At 50.6% G+C, this 17,783-nt stretch overlaps 1 protein-coding gene across 2 annotated transcripts in view; it reads left to right on the top strand.

Annotated features, from left to right (window-relative positions):
- Positions 1–1,803: 1,803 nt before the first annotated feature.
- The window catches only part of Bend3 (BEN domain containing 3), a 38,371-nt gene continuing 22,391 nt past the window's right edge, over positions 1,804–17,783 (top strand). The window contains exons 1-3 of one of the 2 annotated variants that reach the window (XM_076552367.1): positions 1,804–2,332; positions 16,699–16,746; positions 17,226–17,422. In XM_076552367.1, coding sequence (XP_076408482.1) covers positions 16,710–16,746; positions 17,226–17,422 — 234 coding nt within the window. In that variant the 5' untranslated portion in view covers positions 1,804–2,332; positions 16,699–16,709. Of the gene's footprint in view, positions 2,333–2,779; positions 3,418–16,698; positions 16,747–17,225; positions 17,423–17,783 lie in introns of those variants that run through there. The other variant, XM_042262002.2, reaches the window with a different exon arrangement.

Raw genomic sequence — 17,783 nt, 5'->3', positions numbered from 1 at the left:
ACTAGGACAGTTCTGGAAATTTATCTGGGACAAACAACTTACCGTAAGAGCTTGCTGCCAAAATAATACTGCAGGCATTGTTGATGCATTTGGAACTTCGATTTGCCAGTTAAGGATGGCCATTCGTCTTGAATGCTATTTACTAACAACTACAACAAGTTGTATTTGACAAAAGTGTGGCTTTCTAACGCCGTGAACAAAGAAGGCATGGTTCCCATTGAATTTTCCTTAGTTCCAAGTTCCCACTGTGAAGGATTTGCCGAAGATATAGCCTGTGTTTCTTTCTCAAAAACTAAGTATGGTCCTTTTACATTCTTAAAGCAACACAACCAAGTGGTTTAAATGCAAAGAGAGCTTAAACGCTACTTTAACTGTTCCCGACTCCTGGGAAATCCTAGAAAACTGAACTAATGAAATGCAACATCTCCTTTTACAATCCTAATTATAACTGTCACATTAAATTGAAGGTGAGAATAAAACTGCTGCGTCTGTGAACGCAGCGAAGTGAAGTGCTGCATCATACGTGTTATTTAATGCGCAAGTGCAAAAGTCAAGTTCCCTACGGAAATCCAAGTGCTTCCACTTTGTCTCCTGGGAATGTATAAATTAACCATTCCCCCTCCCCTCCTCCCTCCGCCCCGTTTTAAATGTAGATAGGGCGACCCATGCCTTTTGAATTTGAAGAGCTGCTATCTCGGCCCCATTCTTTTCATCATCCTGTTTTGAATGACACTGAGCACGTATAGATTCTCTTATAAAAGCACCCCTAGGATGCTGGGCTCCTTGCTCCCGGCTGCTAGCTAATTTTGCATAGCAATTAGCACTGACTTCTCCACGTCTGCAACCCAAACACAGCTCCAGAACCTTCCACAGTTACTCAAAGGTCTTCGATAACTGAACTCTGTGCCATTAGATTTCAAACCAGAAGGGGAGGAACTTGCGTAATGAGTAAATTCCCACTTGGTGTGGTCTGGAAGACACGGTAATCCCTGACTACACGTTAATCCCAACCCTCGCGGCGGCTGGGTAGCTGGGAGGCAGCATGTGCGTCCTTTTAAAATCTATTCTACCAATTCACTGACCGTGCCGGCCCGGGCCACATGGTCCTCTCTCGCAGCCAGTCAGCTGTGGGCAGCAGATGGGATCATTTGCATTTTTCTTTTTATACATTTTTTTTCCATCGGCAAATGAAAGGATAAAAAAATATTTTCTACGTCCTCGTTGTTTACCTAAAGTATGCACACGGTTTAAATGTTAACTTGGGCTTCTTTCTCACCCCCCCATACTTCCATCCCAAAGTTGGGAACATGCGAGGGGTCGGTTTCATGTTTATCAACTTGGAATCTACAGCCGGGGAAGCGAGTAGACAGTCGGTGCGCACCGAGCCGGCGCCCGGAGTTTTCCTGCGTCCCCCGTGGGGCTGAGTTTGGGGCGTGAGGGTCCGCGAGCGCGTGTTTCGCTCCCTCCGCAGCCCCAAGCCGCACAACTTGGGCTTTACCGGAGAGGGCGGCCACCCTGCCGGGGGAGTGGCCAGGGCGAGCGATCCCCAGAGCCGGGGTCGCTTTCCAGCGTCTCCCCCCCAAGTCCATGCGGATCTGGGATGGTGGAGGGGGGGCAGCGCGCCCCGAAGTCTTTGTGCCCCGCACGGCGCGGGAAGGTCCGCGCCAGAGTGCAGCGCGGCCGCCGAGCGCCCCAAATGCGGGGAGGCGCGGGCGGAGAAGACACGCGGCGCCGTGCCGTCCCCCACCCCCCCCTCCCGCTCCCGGGGAGGAGGGAGAAAAAGTAGAGAAAGAAGCATCGGGGCCACGCTCGGGCCGGGCAAGCACGTAGCCGAGAATGCCGCGGGGCGCTTTCTCGTGGGCGCCGGCCGCCGTGCTCGCCCGGCAAGCCAGCGCGGGCCCACGTGGAGCCGCACGGTGCAGGCCGAGCGCGCCCGCCCCGCAGCGCGCCCCAGCTCCCCGCCGCGGCCGCTCACGCCCGAGCGCCGCCGCCGCCGCCGCCGCCGGTCCCGCGTGTGCCCCGCTGAGGGGGAGGGGCGGCGCGGTGGGGGCGGAGGGCTTGAGGTTCCACTGCAGCGGGGGCTCCTGTGTCCTTGTGCGGAAATGACACACGGAGTCCCGTCACGTCACGCGAGAGCGCAGCGCACGGACACACACAAAGAGAGGGGAAAATACACGGCGCCCGCCCGCCCGCCGCCCCCAGCCAGTCGGCGGGGCCGTCCCGGCCAGGCCCTGCGCGCTCGGCCCCCACTGCGGCCCGCGCGCCCGCCCCCCGCACGTGGCGCCCGAACTCGGCGCGGGCCCGCTCCGCAAAGTAACAACTCTCGTCCCAGGTGAGTGCGGGCCGGCGCGGGCCGCCCGCGAGCGGCTGGCCGGCTCCCTCCGGGCGGCCGTGGCGGGGGGCGCGCGGGGGGGGGAAAGCGGGGCGCCCACGGGCTCGCCGCGCCCATTGTGCCGCGCGCCCCTTTGTGCCCGCTCGGAACGCCGCGACTCCATGGCGTTCCGGGAGCACGCGCGCCGCGGCCGGGGAGGGAGGGAGGGAGGGAGCGAGGGAGGGCGCGAGGGGGGAAACGCGCGGTGGAACGGTCCGCGCCGCCGCCAGGCCGGCCCCACTCGCGCCGCGCGCCGGCTCTCCACCCCCGCCGGGGCCCCGCGATGGAGCGGCCAGGGCCGCCCGGGAAGCTGCGCGACGCCGGGGCGCTCGCGCTCGGCCGGCCCTTGGCGGGGCACCGTGCGGCGTGTCAGAGGGAGCAGGGGGCGGGGAGCGGGAGGCCCGAGAGCCGGCGCTCGGAAGGACGCTCGCTGCCCGGGGAGGCTGCCGAGGGAGCGAGGCCGCCGGCGGCCGGGCGCGGGGTGGGGCGAGCCCCGCCGCTAGGGGGCGCGGCGCCCTCCCGGGCCGTTCCACGGCGCTCCGTGGTTCCCGCTGCCCGGCTGGAGGCGGGCCCAGCGCGGCGCCCTGGGTGTGCACCCCGGCTGGCGCGAGGCCTTCCTGGAGGGCGCTGGAGCCGGCCCCGGGGCGCCCGGTGCTCCCCGCCACTGCTCCCCGCTACGGTGGACGAGATTTCCCACGCAGACTTGGCTCTGCCTGGGCCGGGGGCTGGGCGGGGACGGGCCCTGTGTGCCGGGCGGGCGCATCGGAGTCCTGTGGGTTTTTGGGTTTTGTTTTTTTTAGTTTTCACTGCAGTAGAAGTTGGATCACTCAGGTGGTCCACTTGGGGAATTTTGGAGGCGGAGGCCAACCTAAGATGCTCTGAGTTAGGCTTAAGTGTTTGGGAGTCAGAAAACTTCACTTTGAAAAGTAACTTTTGAATGTGTTCCTACAAAACACGTCACGGGTTAGGGACGTGCCAGAAAGCTAAAGGCTTCAGGAAACGGAGGCGAGTGGAGTATTTGTGGCAAGCTGGGTATGGCCAAGATGGTAAGACAGGATTCTTGGTTGTCCTGTTCCAGTTACATACCTGCAGGTTTTCTTTTCTTTTTCCTTTTTCTTTTGTGACCATCTACCTTTAATTTATAATTGCTGTTTTTTTTTTTTTTTTTTTTTTTTTAGTTTTATTTTCCGTGTATGTGTTTTGAATGCTTGTATGTATATGTATGCGCACCACACGCATGCCTCGTATTCCCGGAGGTCAGAGGAGCGCTTTCTCCCCCTGGAACTGGAGTTACAGCTGGTTGTGAGCCGCCACGTGTGTGCTGGGAACCTAATCCATGTCCTCTGCAAGAGCAGCGAGTGCTCTGAAACGCTGAGCCATCTCTCCAAGCCCCTAGTTTACAGTTTTGTTTTATCACTCGCAGGACCTCCGCTTCCTTGAATAACTAGGATTTGGGCAGGAAATTTTTCCTTTTTGAGACAGCCCGTGCTGCTTCAGACTTGTTATGTAGTCCTGGGTGATCTTGCACTCCTGATTTTCCTTCACTAGTCAAATTGGGATTACAAGTATACACTGCAGCCCCCAATTTTTGTGGTGCTCCATGGGGAACTAGGACTTCAGTTATGCTAGGCAATCACCCTACCAACTAAGTTACATCCCCAGCCCCCAAATCATTATATTACAAATTAGATCTAACTACTACCCGGTGGTGGTGCACGCGTTTGATTCCAGCACTCAGGAGGCAGAGGCGGGTGCATGGATCTCTGTGAGTTTGAGGCTAGCCTGGTCTACAAATCGAGTTTCAGGGCAGCCAGTACTGTTAAATAGAAAAACCCTGTATTTCGTGTGTGTGTGTGTGTGTGTGGGGGGGGGATTCAAACCTTTATATTCCCGTTTATATCAGACCAATTCAGGACTCAGTAGGACTTGGCAGGCGATCATTAAATGTGGAAATGAACGGAGGACTTCTCTTGAAATCGGGGTGGGGAAAAGATGGGGTCAGAGCTCCGAGTTCCTGCTAGTTGGGAAGCTGATGTGTTCCTGAGCATTGAAATCAACAAATAGCTGCAGAGCTTTAAAAAAATCTGTTACAGGCCAGTTAAATGGCTCGGCAAGTAAAGGTTCCCGTCAACAAATCTAAACAAGAAAGAAAGAAAGAAAAATCTTATATCAAAGTGCCTGTCAACCATATGGGCTTTACCAGAGATGGGTTTTGTGTTTTTTTTTTTTTTCAACTGTTAGTGTTTTAAAGACAGGGTCTCACTATGTAGCTTTGACAGGCCTGGAACTTTGATATTTAACCAGGCTGGCCTTGAACTGATGGAGATTCACCTGCCTAGAACTCCAAAAAGCTAGGATTAAAGGTGTATTCCACCTTTTTGTTGTTTGGTGTTTTTGAAACAGTGCCTTGGAGCTCTGCTTGTCCTTGAACTGCTCTGTAGACCAGGCTGGCCTTGAACTCAGAGATCTACCTGCCTCTTCCCAAGTGGTGGATAAAAAGCATGCAGCACCACTGCCCAGCTTTTGTTATTGTCTGAGACAGGGTCTCACTATGTATCCCAGACTGGGGTACCCGGTCTGCCTTTTTGTTTTGTTTTGTCTGTCTTTGGAGACAAGGTTTCTCTGTAGCCCAGGCTGGCCTCGAACTCAGGGATATACCTGTCTGGTGGGTAGGTGTCACCTCTACCCCCCATGCTGGGATTAAAGGTGTGGGCCACCATGCCAGGTGTTCCCCTGCCTTCCTAGTGCTGGGGTCCATGTTCATGGTGCACTACCATGCCCACGTCAGCGATGCCGTCTTATGGAAGTTACTTAGCAGGAAAGCTTAGTGTTCTTTTCTCTGCACAGGCAAGAAGAAGAAAAGCAGTTAGGACCCTGAACAGAAGGGCAGATTCCACCAGTCTGTTAGAGATGGCACATTATCTACCTGGGAACCTTTTGGCACTGAAGAAGGGTGCTTGGCAGAGTGTTTCTTAGGAAGAGGAAAAGTGGACTCAACCCTGACAGAAGTTTGATTGGGTGAAAATTTAAGATCTTGTAGGAGTGTCCCATCTATTGATTTTTTTAGAATTGCCTAGAAAATCCGTGGTGTGACAGGAAGGGAACAACATGCTTTCGTGAATTATATTGGCACCAACATTTCAAATATGTCAAGGTTGGTAGCCAGCCAGCAATAATTTGTATGGGGAATAGTAATTGGTTTGTTTGTTTGTTTGTTTGTTTGTTTATTTATTTATTTGTGTGGCTCTTTTTGATAAGGGAGACGAATGCCACGCTAATCAAACTATATACATACATATTACCACCATAATTGGAGTTACCAGAAAAATTAATTTTTGGAGTCGTTGAACTTTTCTGTGGTGTTTAGTGAGATGTATTCATGCTGTCTTTTCTCGCCCTTGGCTGGCCTGGAACTTGCTGTATAAACCAACTGCCCAGCACTTGGGGCAGTTTCCCCTAGCAGGGCTTCCTGAGTGCTGGGGTTTGGAAGCATGCTAACACACACACCTGTTTGAGTTCTTTGTTTTTGTTTTTTGAGACAGGGTTTCAGGTAGTCCAAGCTGGCCTTGAACTCACTATAAGGCCAAATATGACCTTGAACTCATGATCCACCTCAGCCTTCCAAATGTTAGGATTATAGGAGCGAGCCACCTTCACTTCTGGATCATAAAAAAAAAAATTAATACACATGTATGTGCACACATGCACGTGGGTTCTGGACAGTGAACTGAGGCCATCAGGTTTGGTGGCAAGCACCTTTACTTACTCAGCCATTTCTCCTATCCTAGATGATATTTCCCCCACTCCCACCCCAAGTGTGCAGAGAAGAATTTTTTTTTTTTTTTTTTTTTTTTTGAGACAGGGTTTCTTTGTGTAGCCCTGGCTGTCTTAGAACTCGCTTTGCAGACCAGGCTGGCCCTGAACTCACAGAGATCTGCTTGCCTGTGCCTCTTGAGTGCTGGGATTAAAGGCGTGAGCCGCCGCCGCCGACACCACCACCACCACCTGGCTAGAAATGAATATTTTTTTATTTTGTGAACACAACCTTGCTTTCAGCCTTTTTCCTTTCCAGAGTTGACAGGTGCCTTCCTCCCCTACTCGAGACTCCAGTATATCTCTGAACATCATCTCTGCCCAAAACTTGTGAGTTCTGGAGCAAGGTGTACACAAGTCCAGCCGAGAGCTGCATTTTAGCATTCCGTTTCTAGTATGTTGAGCAGGATACTGTTTTTTTCTGGAGTGGTGCTTTGTGTATGGCATGTTAGGTAGAATTGTCTGAAAAGCAGACTTCTACAAACTTGTTTTAAAACTAAGGTTTGTTTTTTATTTGGAGGATAGAGTTGAGACAGATTCTTGTCATGTAGCACAGATGTACAGGTCTGTGCTCCAGAGTCCAGGTCCTCTTTTCAGGGTCTTTCTATGTAGGCCAGGCTGTACTAGAACCCGTGATTCTCCTGCCTCTGCTTACTCGGTGCTGGGATTATAGTCAGTGTTCCACCAACCACCCCATGCCACCAGCGGAGACTTTTCTTGAAATGCATTTAAAGTCAGTGCTCTGAAATTTGAGGGGAAGGCTCGTGAGACAGTTTCAGTCTGTAGCCAGGCTGGTCTTGAACTCCTGACCCAGATTCCCGATCTGGCCACACTCTTAGGTTTTTTGTTTTTCGCTAATGGCCCTTTCTCCTTTGCCCATCCGATTTTCGTTTGTCAGGGATCGTGAAGACAGCTGCATAAGGTGCTCGAATGCAAAGGCTGTTGCTTTGAGCCTGGCGCTAGCAAAGCGCCGGACCAAAGCTTGCCTGGAGCAGCAGGCTGTGCCCAGAACACTAATTAGCTCATGTGCTCCCAAGACAGGACACTTGAGAAAGTGGGCAACACAAAGAAGACTCCGCTTCTGTCTCTTAGGAAAGGGAGGCCCCTTTGTCCAGCTCGAAAGTGGATGCGGGAGCATGCTGTCCTCCCTCCGTGAGCCTGTTTCTGGATGCCAGATCTGGGAGAGTTCTCCTGAGGCTAAAGAGGCCCTAAGTAGAACCTGTTAGAGAGGAAGATAAGACATTCAGGTGGATGCAGAAAGCTCAGGGACCATCTAGTTAGACAGTGGCCCCAGGCATGGGCCGGTGAGCAGGGGTGTGTGGCTGAGCCGGGTGTCTGCTGGAAGATGAGATTGTGTGCTGACTACAGAAGGCAGGCAGTGACTCTTAGAGCTCTAGGAAAACACAGGGGCTCTGGTTTTCTGAGGACTGGTGTTTCTCAAAGTGCATTTGCAGATGTGTCTAAAAATAGAAACAAATTGCAAACATGTCCTGCAGATCCCATGGGTAGGACACTGCTGCCGAGAGTGCCGGCTCTGAGAGCGCCGAGGCTCCGCCGACATGTGAACCCAGAGACAAACCCCAGGAGGGCAGATGGCATGGGAACAGGCTTCCAGTCCGCGGGGAAGACACTTGATTTCATTTCCCTCCGCTGGTTTCTTTCAGTTGAAAGAAAATAAAGTTTGTAAAACTTGAAGACGTTTGTTTTAACTTTGCAGTTCTTTTAAGAAAAAAGAAAATAACCAAAAATAAAAAAACTCAAAAAATTATCACTAAAGGCTGTAAAGTATGGCACATGCTTTTTAAATCAGTGCTAGGGAATTGGACGCAAGAGAATCGTGAATTTAAGGACAACTGGGCTAGTGAGATTGTCTCAAAAAACATTAAGATTACTTTAAAATTTTTAGTGTGTGTGTGTGTGTGTGTGTGTGTGTGTGTGTGTGTGTGTGTGTGTGTGTGTGTCTGTCTGTCTGCAGGTGCCTGAGTGCCATGGTGCATGTGTGGAGGTCAGGGCAACTTTCAAGGAATTGGTCCTCTCTCTTCATCATGAGGGCCCTTTGCATTGAACTCAGTTTGGATGCTAAGCATCTTTACCCACTGAACCATCTCACTGGCCTTAAACTGTTGAAGACATCGTATTGAGTGCTGTAGGGCAGGCACTTACTTCCTCATTTGTTTGTTTAGTGAGACGGGGTCTCACTTATGTATTCCTGGCTGGCCTCTGACTCACTATAGACTGGACTATCCTCGAACTCCACAGAGCTCTGTTACGCACACCCACCATGCCCTTTAAACTGGTTATACTTTGCACAGTTCAGAGGTGAGGTGGGTGTGTTCACTTTCACAGAAGGAATTAAGTCTTTGGCAGGTTAGCAGCTGTCTGGGTATTCAATGGTGGGTGTTCTAAAGGGGTGAAGAGATGGCCCGGCGGCTAAGAGTGACAGTGGCCCTCATGGAGGACCCAGGTTTGGTTCTTAGTACCCACGTCGCATTGCACGACTATCTATAACTAGTTCCGTGGAATTTGAGACCTCTGACCTTTAACTGTTGGGCCATTCTGCCAGCCCAAATTCTGTTTTCTTTTTTGAGTCAGGGTCTTGACTGGGTAGCTCTGGCTGGCCTTGAACTCAAAGAGATCCCCCTGCCTCTGCCTCCCAGCTGCTAGGACTAAAGGCATGTACCACCATATCTGGCCAGATTTCATTTTCTTAAGGGCAGACTCACCAGTCCAGTCCCTCCTTTGGTCATCTGAGGGCTCCTCTGGCTGGTTGACAGGTTGAGGCATATGAACCTATGGGATTAGGGGAAGTGACCACCAGGCTTCAGTTCAGCCTCCTCAGAAGACTGGAGTGAGTGCTGACCTGGGAGTCCATCCAACCCTCCTTAATTCCTAGTCCCTGTCACATCCTCCCAAGTGAGGTCCAGAGGGTGACCCTTTTGAGATTGGTGTGAGGGTCGTGTGTAAACAAACCCCTTGGAATGTGGAACCCGCTTCGCAAACACTGACCTAGCTGTCCTTTAAAAGTGGTCTGACTTGTAGCAGAAAGCTGTCATGAGGCCAGGTCTCACAGTGTGGCAGCTTTCAGTTTTCATTAAGCCTTCCACGTCCTTGAGTTTGTTTTAGTCATGTCATCTTTGGCATGGTTGGAGCAGAGTCACTGCTTTGCCCTGTGTGTGTGAGGGACTATCAAGCCTCATTCACAAGAAACTGGGTTCCTGTCACTTCCTGCTCTCAGGGTAATTCATCTGGTAGTGAGTGTAGAGCCTGACATGTGGAAACAGACCTTGAGGTGAGGAGGATTTATGTCTGGTTGGCCTGAGGTAAGGACAGCTTGGGTCAGCCCCTGACCTGCACTGTAGCCTGCTGGCAACCCTCATGGCGGTTTCTGATTTAATGGTGCAGAATCCAGAATAGCTGCCTGGGATTGAACTTTGTAAGTTTCACAAAGCCCCAAGTTCTTCCCACTTCTGGTCCTGCCGCTTGTCCTGTGTGACGGGCGGGAGACAGGGTCTCATTTGTCCTTTTCTGGCAGACTTCAGAGAACTCAAAGTGTGGGTACTGTGCCGCTCCGTCCACCCCCTGGCAGCCCTGGAACACGGTTCTTCTGGAACCTGGGGACTTCGAGGGCGGAGGAATTGCCACACGAGGTGTCCCTGCTTGTCATCGTCCATCTGCTTCAGACCGTGTCCCTGGTCGGATTCCTGAATAGTTCCCTCCTTCCTTGCTCACCTCCACCTGGCCAGCCTTCCTCGGCTCCTTTCCTGCTTAGCTCCCATCCAGCTTCCTCAGCTCCCTGGGAACTCCAAAGAGACCACGTCTCACAGTCCATCGCTCTCCCAAGACACCAGCAATAGGATGTTTTCACCCCAGGGAACTGCTGCCTTCATCCGGGCATGTCCAGCCTTTTGAGATTGTGACATGATACTAACATTTATGAAGTTCATGATGAAGATAGGCACAGTCAAGTTAGAAAAAGAAAAAAAAATTCCCATGTCTCGAGTTTGCAGACTTTCTTTTGTGACCCATGGGCCACAGGCTGATGTCTCTGCTAGACTGTTAATTCCCTTATTTAGCGGCCAGCCCTGTGAATGACTGGCTGAGGTCTGCCCTACTCTGCATCCACAGACCTGCTCCTCCTCAGAAATTTAGCTCATTCTGAATAATGTAGCGAGGACAGGTGACGCTCACCTTTGATCCAGCACTGGGGAGGCAGAGGGAGGCAGATCTCTGTGAGTTCCAGTCAACCTGGTCAGCATAGTTCCAGGCCAGCCGGGGCTATGTAGTGAGAGCCTGTCTCAAAAACAAAAAACAGAACAACTCCCAAACATTAACTTTTTGTATCAAAGAGTTTCATACTCACTATAGGATATTTGGAAAGTAGAGGAAAAATCTGAAGAATCATCCATAACCCTGTTAATTGGAGGTAATTAGCATTTCGGCATATTTCCCTCCAGCTGCTTTATGGCCTTTTAAAATTTCATAGTTGAGATATCCCCAGTGAACTTTGAGGTGTGTTTCTATTAATTGGGTAGCCTTATAGTGAACAACTGATTTGAATTCTACACATAATTTAATGCCCATCTCTTTCTGCCAAGTTAAGATTGGCAGTCTTCTGTTTAGGGAACGTAGACCTTGTCTTCCTGGCTTTGTATGGCGTACAGAGCAGCAGTGACCAAAGGGCTCTGAGTCGGGGCACATTTGGTTTTTTTCTCTTATGGGTTCTGCTCAGCTTTTTCTATAGTTTGTGATTAACAGGCTCCTGGGGCTCTCCACACCAGCATCTTCACGGCCAGAGCTCTTTGGATACTCAACAGAGGACGGACTGAAGTGAGAGCAGGCGTGTGTGTGTGTGTGTGTGTGTGTGTGTGTGTGTGTGTGTGTGTGTGTGTGTGTGTGAGACTGTGCACATGTGTGCGTGCATCCTTGCATGTCCGCCTCCCTCCGGCCGGTTCTCTGCTTTGACCTTTGCTTTGTTGACCTGTTTAGGGCTCAGATGTTTCAAGTGTTTGAGGCCCTGTGAGTGATAGAAAGGTCTAGTCCCAGGTCTTTAGAACATGAGTGTGATAGGAAAGATTGTTATGTTAATCTGGATGAACACTGATAAAGTTACTTCCTAGGTGCATTTTCCCCCTTCTAGTAGTAGCTTTGGTTAATTCTCTCTCTCTGAAAGAAAAAAAAAATATCTCATGGGTCTGTGTCAACAGTTTGCTGATGCCTAGGTGGTGGTGGCACACGCCTTTAATCCCAGCACTCAGGAGGGAGAGGCAGGTGGATCTCTGTGAGTTCAAGGTCAGCCTGCTCTACAGAGTGAGTTCCAGGACAGTCAGAGGATACACTAAGAAACCCTGTCTCGAAAAACAAATCAAACAAAAGAATTTGCTGCTGGCTCAGTGCTTAAAGGTATTTTTGCTATCAAGCTTGACCATCTGAGTTCTATTTCTGGGACCCACGTGGTGGAAGGAGAGAACCAGATCCTATAAGTTGACCTCTGACCCCCACATATACACATGAATATAAATATAATAAAAACATTTGCAGCTGCGTGTGTTGGCCATACCTGTAATCTTTGTCTCAGCATTTGGGAGATAGAGTTAAACCCAATCTCAAATAAAATATTTGTTCATGGTGGTGAAGAGGTCATGGTCATGAAGAGGCCAAGGCAGAAGGATTAGCCCCAAATCAAGGCCAGGCTTGGCTACATAGCAGATTTTAGGCCAGCTTAGGCAACAAAGTAAGACCTTGTTTTAGAAAAAAAAAAAAAGGCTGGTTGCATGTGTTGACCCAAACCCAAAGTCCCAGCATTTGGGGAGCTGATTATCTTAGGGTGACTCCTGCTGTGAGGAAAAGCAAGCTGGGGTGGAAGGGAGTTATTTGGCTTATACTTCCACATTGTCGCCCACTGAAGGAAGTCAGGCAGGAGCCTGGAGGCAGGAGCTGATGTAGAGGCCACGGAGTGCTGCTTGCTGGCTCCCTGTGGCTGGCTCAGAATCTACAGACCCAGCCCAGGGATGGCCCCACCCACAACGGGCTGGGCCCTCCCACGTCAGTTACTAATTTAAAAAAATACCCTACTGCTAGATATTATGGAGGATTTTCTCAGCTGAGGTTCCGTCCTTTCAGATAATTCTAGTGTGTGTCAAGTTGACATAAAACTAACCAGCACATGGAAACAGGAGGACTTTGTAAGTTAAAGCCACGTCCCCACCCCCGTATGATAGGACAAACACTAAAGCTGGGAAGACATTTCAATTTTTATTGTTGTTTTAAAATAACCATAATGATAGATAAAGCCACTACAAGGTAATACAAAAGCATTTTCACAATGTGGCTCTATATGATATGTCTGTATACATGCAGTACACATAGTAACCTAGGATTGTCTCAAAGTCACTGTGTGTAGATGACCAAGCCTATCTCCCACCTGCTTCCACTGATTCTGTGCTGGGATTTCAGGCATGTACCACCAGGTCTGGCCATGTGTGTGGGTGTGGTGTGGTGTGGGTGGGTGTGTGGTGTGTGGGTGGGTGTGTGGTGTGGTGTGGTGTGTGTGTACATGGTCTTGGATTTCTGTTCCTCCGGCATCTTATGTCCTTCATGCTGGGATTTCAGGCATGAGTCACCATGTCTGGTTCACCATGCTAGCTTCGTGTGGTGCTGGACTTCCAGCTCAGAACTCAGTGCTGCCAGCCAGGCAAGCTCTACACTGACTCCCTCCCCTCCGCTGTTTTTCTGGGTTTCTAGTCAGGCTGCCCTTGAACTCAAGATCCTGGGATTACAGGTATGTACCACCATGTTCAATTTAACATTTTAACCGGAGACAAGCATCTCTGGTAATTTTTCCCTTACCTTGTTCAGACATTTCTGAAGTACGTGGAATAGCTGCCCCATTGGGAGAAAGTTGATTTGGGCGTGTGCATTTATGTCTGTGTGTGCGCTAAGATTTTGAAAGGAGTGTGCTGGAGTGAGACGCTCCTCCAGTAAGGCCCCAGAAGAGTGTGGTGGGAGCTTCTGGCTCCTCCAGAACCTTCCGTTTTGCAACTGGAAGGAATGTGTGTGGCATGCTAGGCATCTGGGTCTTCTGTGTCCACCCCCAGAGAGCATGTGACCCTCGCGGAGCAGATGACCCACCAACCGACCGGGAAGTGGAGGTAGCAGATACCCATCTCCTTTCTACTAGCCTGGGGATGCAGGGAGTGACCTGCCGGCCTCTTCTTGGAAGTTTCCTGTGCCGTGGGGGTAGGGAGGTGTCTTTTTTCAAGCCTGTATTCTCCTGGCTTTCCAGGTAGCTTTCTTACAGCAAAAGGAAATTTGGGTTCCTCAGTTGCTGCGGGACCAACACCTAAGTCTGGAACTGGGATTGTGTTCCTCAAAAGCACTTCCTAGAGGACAGCTAACTAGTGACTCTGCTTCCTGCTCTGCCTGGGTGGGAGGTACAAATTCACTTAGCTTCAGGCCTGGTTCTGCCTCTCATTCACTGTGGGGTGCTGAGCAAGGGCCCCGCCTCAGGATGTCTGTGTTGATAGATTTGGGATTAAAGTTGCCGCAGGCCAAGGCAGTGACCAGGACCTCAGCGGCTCACTGCCCTCCCATAAACCAGAGGTAGCTTTGGGCTTCCAGGCCTTGCAAGTGGGAGATTGTTCAGCTTTTCACTGACTTCCTCCTGCACTAGCCTAGCCTCTGAGATTAGTCCACATAGGAACAGAGATGCGTTCTAGAGCAGAGGCACTCTGGTGTCTTGAACCCAGGAAGCTGGACAGCCCCTTCAACTCTTGCTGAAGCCTTCTTGGGTCCTTTCGGTTTCTCACATGCTGCTCCTCCATTGTCAGTTTCTGGGCCTCACAGTTAATGTGCTAAATGTTCTGGTGTGGTTTCACAAGGTTCAGAACATCTGGCTCACCAAGTCCCTTTCCAACAGAGTCCACCAGCAGCTGGGACTAGGGTTCCCATGCCTTGCCGGCCGCTGCCTGTTGGCTGGCCCCATGGTGCTGCCTGTGTGACTAGCGCCCAGTAGGTACACGGGTACAGTGTTGAGTGAACACCTCACCTTCCCTGAGTTTATCCATCCGTTAACACGTTCGCTTAGCCGGTCTTTACATCATCGCTTTTTAATCACTCAAACCACCCGTCTCCTTCCATTCCTCCTTTTCCTCCCAAGAATATATGTGTAATTGGCAGAGTAGTGCATTGCTGGTAATCCCAGCCCCCGGGGAGAGACAGGAGGATGGAGTTCAAGGCCAGGCTAGGCTACCTAAAGTTCAGCGCCAGCTTCCTGGCTTGTGGCAGGTCCTTGCTTCTGACAGCCTGTCGCTTGTTTCTCCCGATCTCTGTCGCTTGGGTTGTGTGACTGCCTGTGTGGCAGTGTTTCCACGGACAGTCGGCAGGCTTGGGTGCTCCAGGCACCTGAAGTGTGTTTTCTGATCAATCCCCGCTGGGCTGGAATACTATCTGAGCTTCAGGCTGCCACTGCCAACCTTCCTGACTGCTGAGGAACTCCTGGCTTACACTGACATGCAGGTTTTCCTTGTTGAGATAGATGGAAGTTGGCACTAAAAGTCAGCTCTGGTAAAGAAAAAAAAACAACAACAGTGTACAGATCGTGAAAATGGATGTTTTGTTTTCTGTATCACTCTGTGTTGTTGTTCACGTATGAGATAGCTTTTCGAGTGGGAATTATTTTAACCTCAAGTAAATCTTATTTTAGTCCTCTGCACCCGTAGTGAGGGGTGAGAGACTGAGCCCGGCTCAGAGCTTTGGAACACTGCTTCTGTGCAAGGGTGGTTGGCTGTCCTTAGCCAGTTTGTTTGGCTGCTTTTTTTTTTTTAAAGACAGGGTCTGTATGTATTCTTGACTATCCCGGAACTTGATGTGTAGATGAGGCTGGCCCAGCCATGAATTCACAGAGATCTTGCCTGCCCCTGCCTTCAGAGTGCTGGGATATTAGGCTTGCACAACCCTGCCCAGCCTGTTAATCAGTTTTGAAGTTGTTATTATGTGACTAGATCAGCTGGACGCCATCTCCCTTGTCCTCTCCTTTCCATGTGCCCCCTCTAAATCAGGACAGTGTGTGGGACACATGCCAGGCTGTGGCCACCTCGTGTACAGGGTGCTGTGGTGACGTCTCGAGATACCCCCTGCTCCCACTTCCTCTGATCCTTAACCAAAACACAAAATGTGTTGGTAATGACCTGAATTGATTGTAGGAACCACGAGTCCCAGCTGGGGACCAACATTAATGGATGTGTACATATGGTTTTCAAATGTCCCTCAGATTTGTGTGTATTTGTAGAATTTGGGGGTACAGAGACTACCTGGTGGTTTCAGTGATGGTGTGGATTCCACCGTTAGCTGCTGCAGTTGGAGAGGCGTGGCTCCACCATGACACCTTATGCTTATCACTAATTGTTGTAAGCTTCTAGGAGTGTGTGTGTGCATGCACGCATGCGTGTATGTATGTGTGCACAGTACGGAGCACCAGCCCCTCCTCTGGCCTCTCCCTGCTGCTTCTGAAGGAAGGGCTAGACAAGTGCTGTGCAGTGGGATGACAGTGGATGTGTGGTTTGAAATTGTCTAATAGCCTTCTTTAAAAATGGAGAGAGATTGCAGGGTGGCGCACGCCTGTAATCCCAGCACTCGGGAGGCAGAGCCAGGCGGATCTCTGTGAGTTCGAGGCCAGCCTGGTCTACAGAGTGAGTTCCAGGACAGGCACCAAAACTACACAGAGAAACCCTGTCTCTAAAAACAAACAAACAAACAAAAAAAGTTGAGAGAGACGGCTCAATGACTAAGAGCTCTGGCTGCCCTCACAGGGAACTGGGCTCAGTTCCTAGCACCTGAAGAGTGCCTCATAACTGTCTATAACTCTAGTCTCAGGGATCCGATCCCCCTTCTGGCCTCTGTAGGTACCAGACATACATGTGGTGCACAGATATATGCAAGCACAACACCCATACGCATAAGTAAATGCAGTTAAAAAGCAAGTGAGCTGGGCGGTGGAGGCCCACGCCTTTAATTCCAGCAGTGGGGGAGGCAGGTTCCAGACCAGCCAGGGCTACTCAGAGAAACCGTGTCTCAAACAAAACGAAACAAAAAGTGAAATTAATAAACTACTTTCTTTAGCTCAGCAAGTCTAAAATATTTCAACATGTGATAAGTACTCTTGTACTTTTTGTTTGTTTTTTTGTTTTTTGTTTTGAGACAGGGTTTCAAGCCGGGCGGTGGTGGCGCACGCCTGTAATCCCAGCACTCAGAGGCAGAGGCAGGTGGATCTCTGAGTTCAAGGCCAGCCTGATCTATGGAGTGAGATCCAGGACAGGCTCCAAAGCTACAGAGAAACCCTGTCTCGAAAAACCAGGGAAAAAAAAAAAAAAGGAAGGAAGGAAGAAAGAGGGGCACGAAGCCTTTAATTGTTGGTCCCAAAGCTGGGCTGGGGGGTGAGGGCGTCTCTCTGTGGGTGAGGAACACTGAGAAGTCAATCAGTCAATAAACGAAGACCTTGTCTTTATCTTTTCATTTAGTGGAATAGAAGATGAACTCAACTGAATTCGGTGAAGATGTAGAAGAAGGTAAAAGAAGCTTTTAATTGGACATTTCTGCATAGGTTATACAGTCATATAGTCTCGGGTTTTAAAAAGTATTTAATGCGAAGCCTTCCCCCCATTGTTGGCAACCCCTCTGTCTACGCCTGTTTTGAATTGCTTTTTAGAAGCATAGAAAGATAATGTCCAGGAGTGGGATGTAGTTCCGGTTTGGAGTCCTTGGCTCTGGGTTAGTTAGATCTGTCTAGCACCACCACACACATTAAGATTTACTTTTTCCTCGTTTACCTTCTCCCTGCAAAAGACTTTCAGCACGTGTTGAACCATGAGCTACTGTACAGCATTGGCAAGCACAGGGAAAGGATCGTGTGCTGGAAGTGCTAGTCAGCATCCTGGAGTGATGGAGCTAGAGGGTGGCCTGCAAACACCCATCACCTAGAGGGCCCTGCTGCGCGCCCTCTCAGCCTTGGTCTTTCCCACTGAGTCCCATGTCTTTTCTGCCCTAGTTGTAAAAAATAACGCTGTGAAGGTAGAGGGTGACGATGCTGCGCTGGACTGCTCCCGGAACTCCAGGGCCTCCGAGAAGCACCCCTTGGACAGCGTCCTCACTGCCCTCCAGGAGTCCAGCAAGCGGAAGCAGCTGGGCAGCGACGGCCAACCGGACTCTGTCCCCAGTGTGAAGAGGAGACGGTTGATACCCGAGGTGAGGGCCTGCCTCCCTCTGGTCCCAGATGAATCTCTGCACTCATGGCTGTCTGGCCGGCCCACTGTTGAATTCCTGGGCATGAGAGGTGTTTCATTTCAGCTGTCTCACGTGTAGCTCAGCTGTTGGCAGACACCTTCAACAGAAACACTTACCTGTCTGTCCGTCCTTATGGGGAGAGTGGGGTCTTCATAGTACAACCGCTTTTGAGCTCTTTGTTTTCGCTGCCTTTAGGGATGTGGAGGCAAGTGGTGGTTAATGGCAGAAACTGTACACAGGTGCCTCCGTGGCTTTGTGTGGAAGGCTGATCCTGGGGAAGTTAGAGTGGCCGGTCTTTCCCCAAATTAAGGTCATCATTTAT

This window comes from Peromyscus maniculatus, chromosome 16 (genome assembly GCF_049852395.1).
Source record: "Peromyscus maniculatus bairdii isolate BWxNUB_F1_BW_parent chromosome 16, HU_Pman_BW_mat_3.1, whole genome shotgun sequence".
Taxonomy (NCBI): Eukaryota; Metazoa; Chordata; class Mammalia; order Rodentia; family Cricetidae; genus Peromyscus; species Peromyscus maniculatus.
The sequence above is the reverse complement of the archived record's forward strand: the minus strand, read 5'-3'. Positions and strand labels throughout refer to the sequence as shown.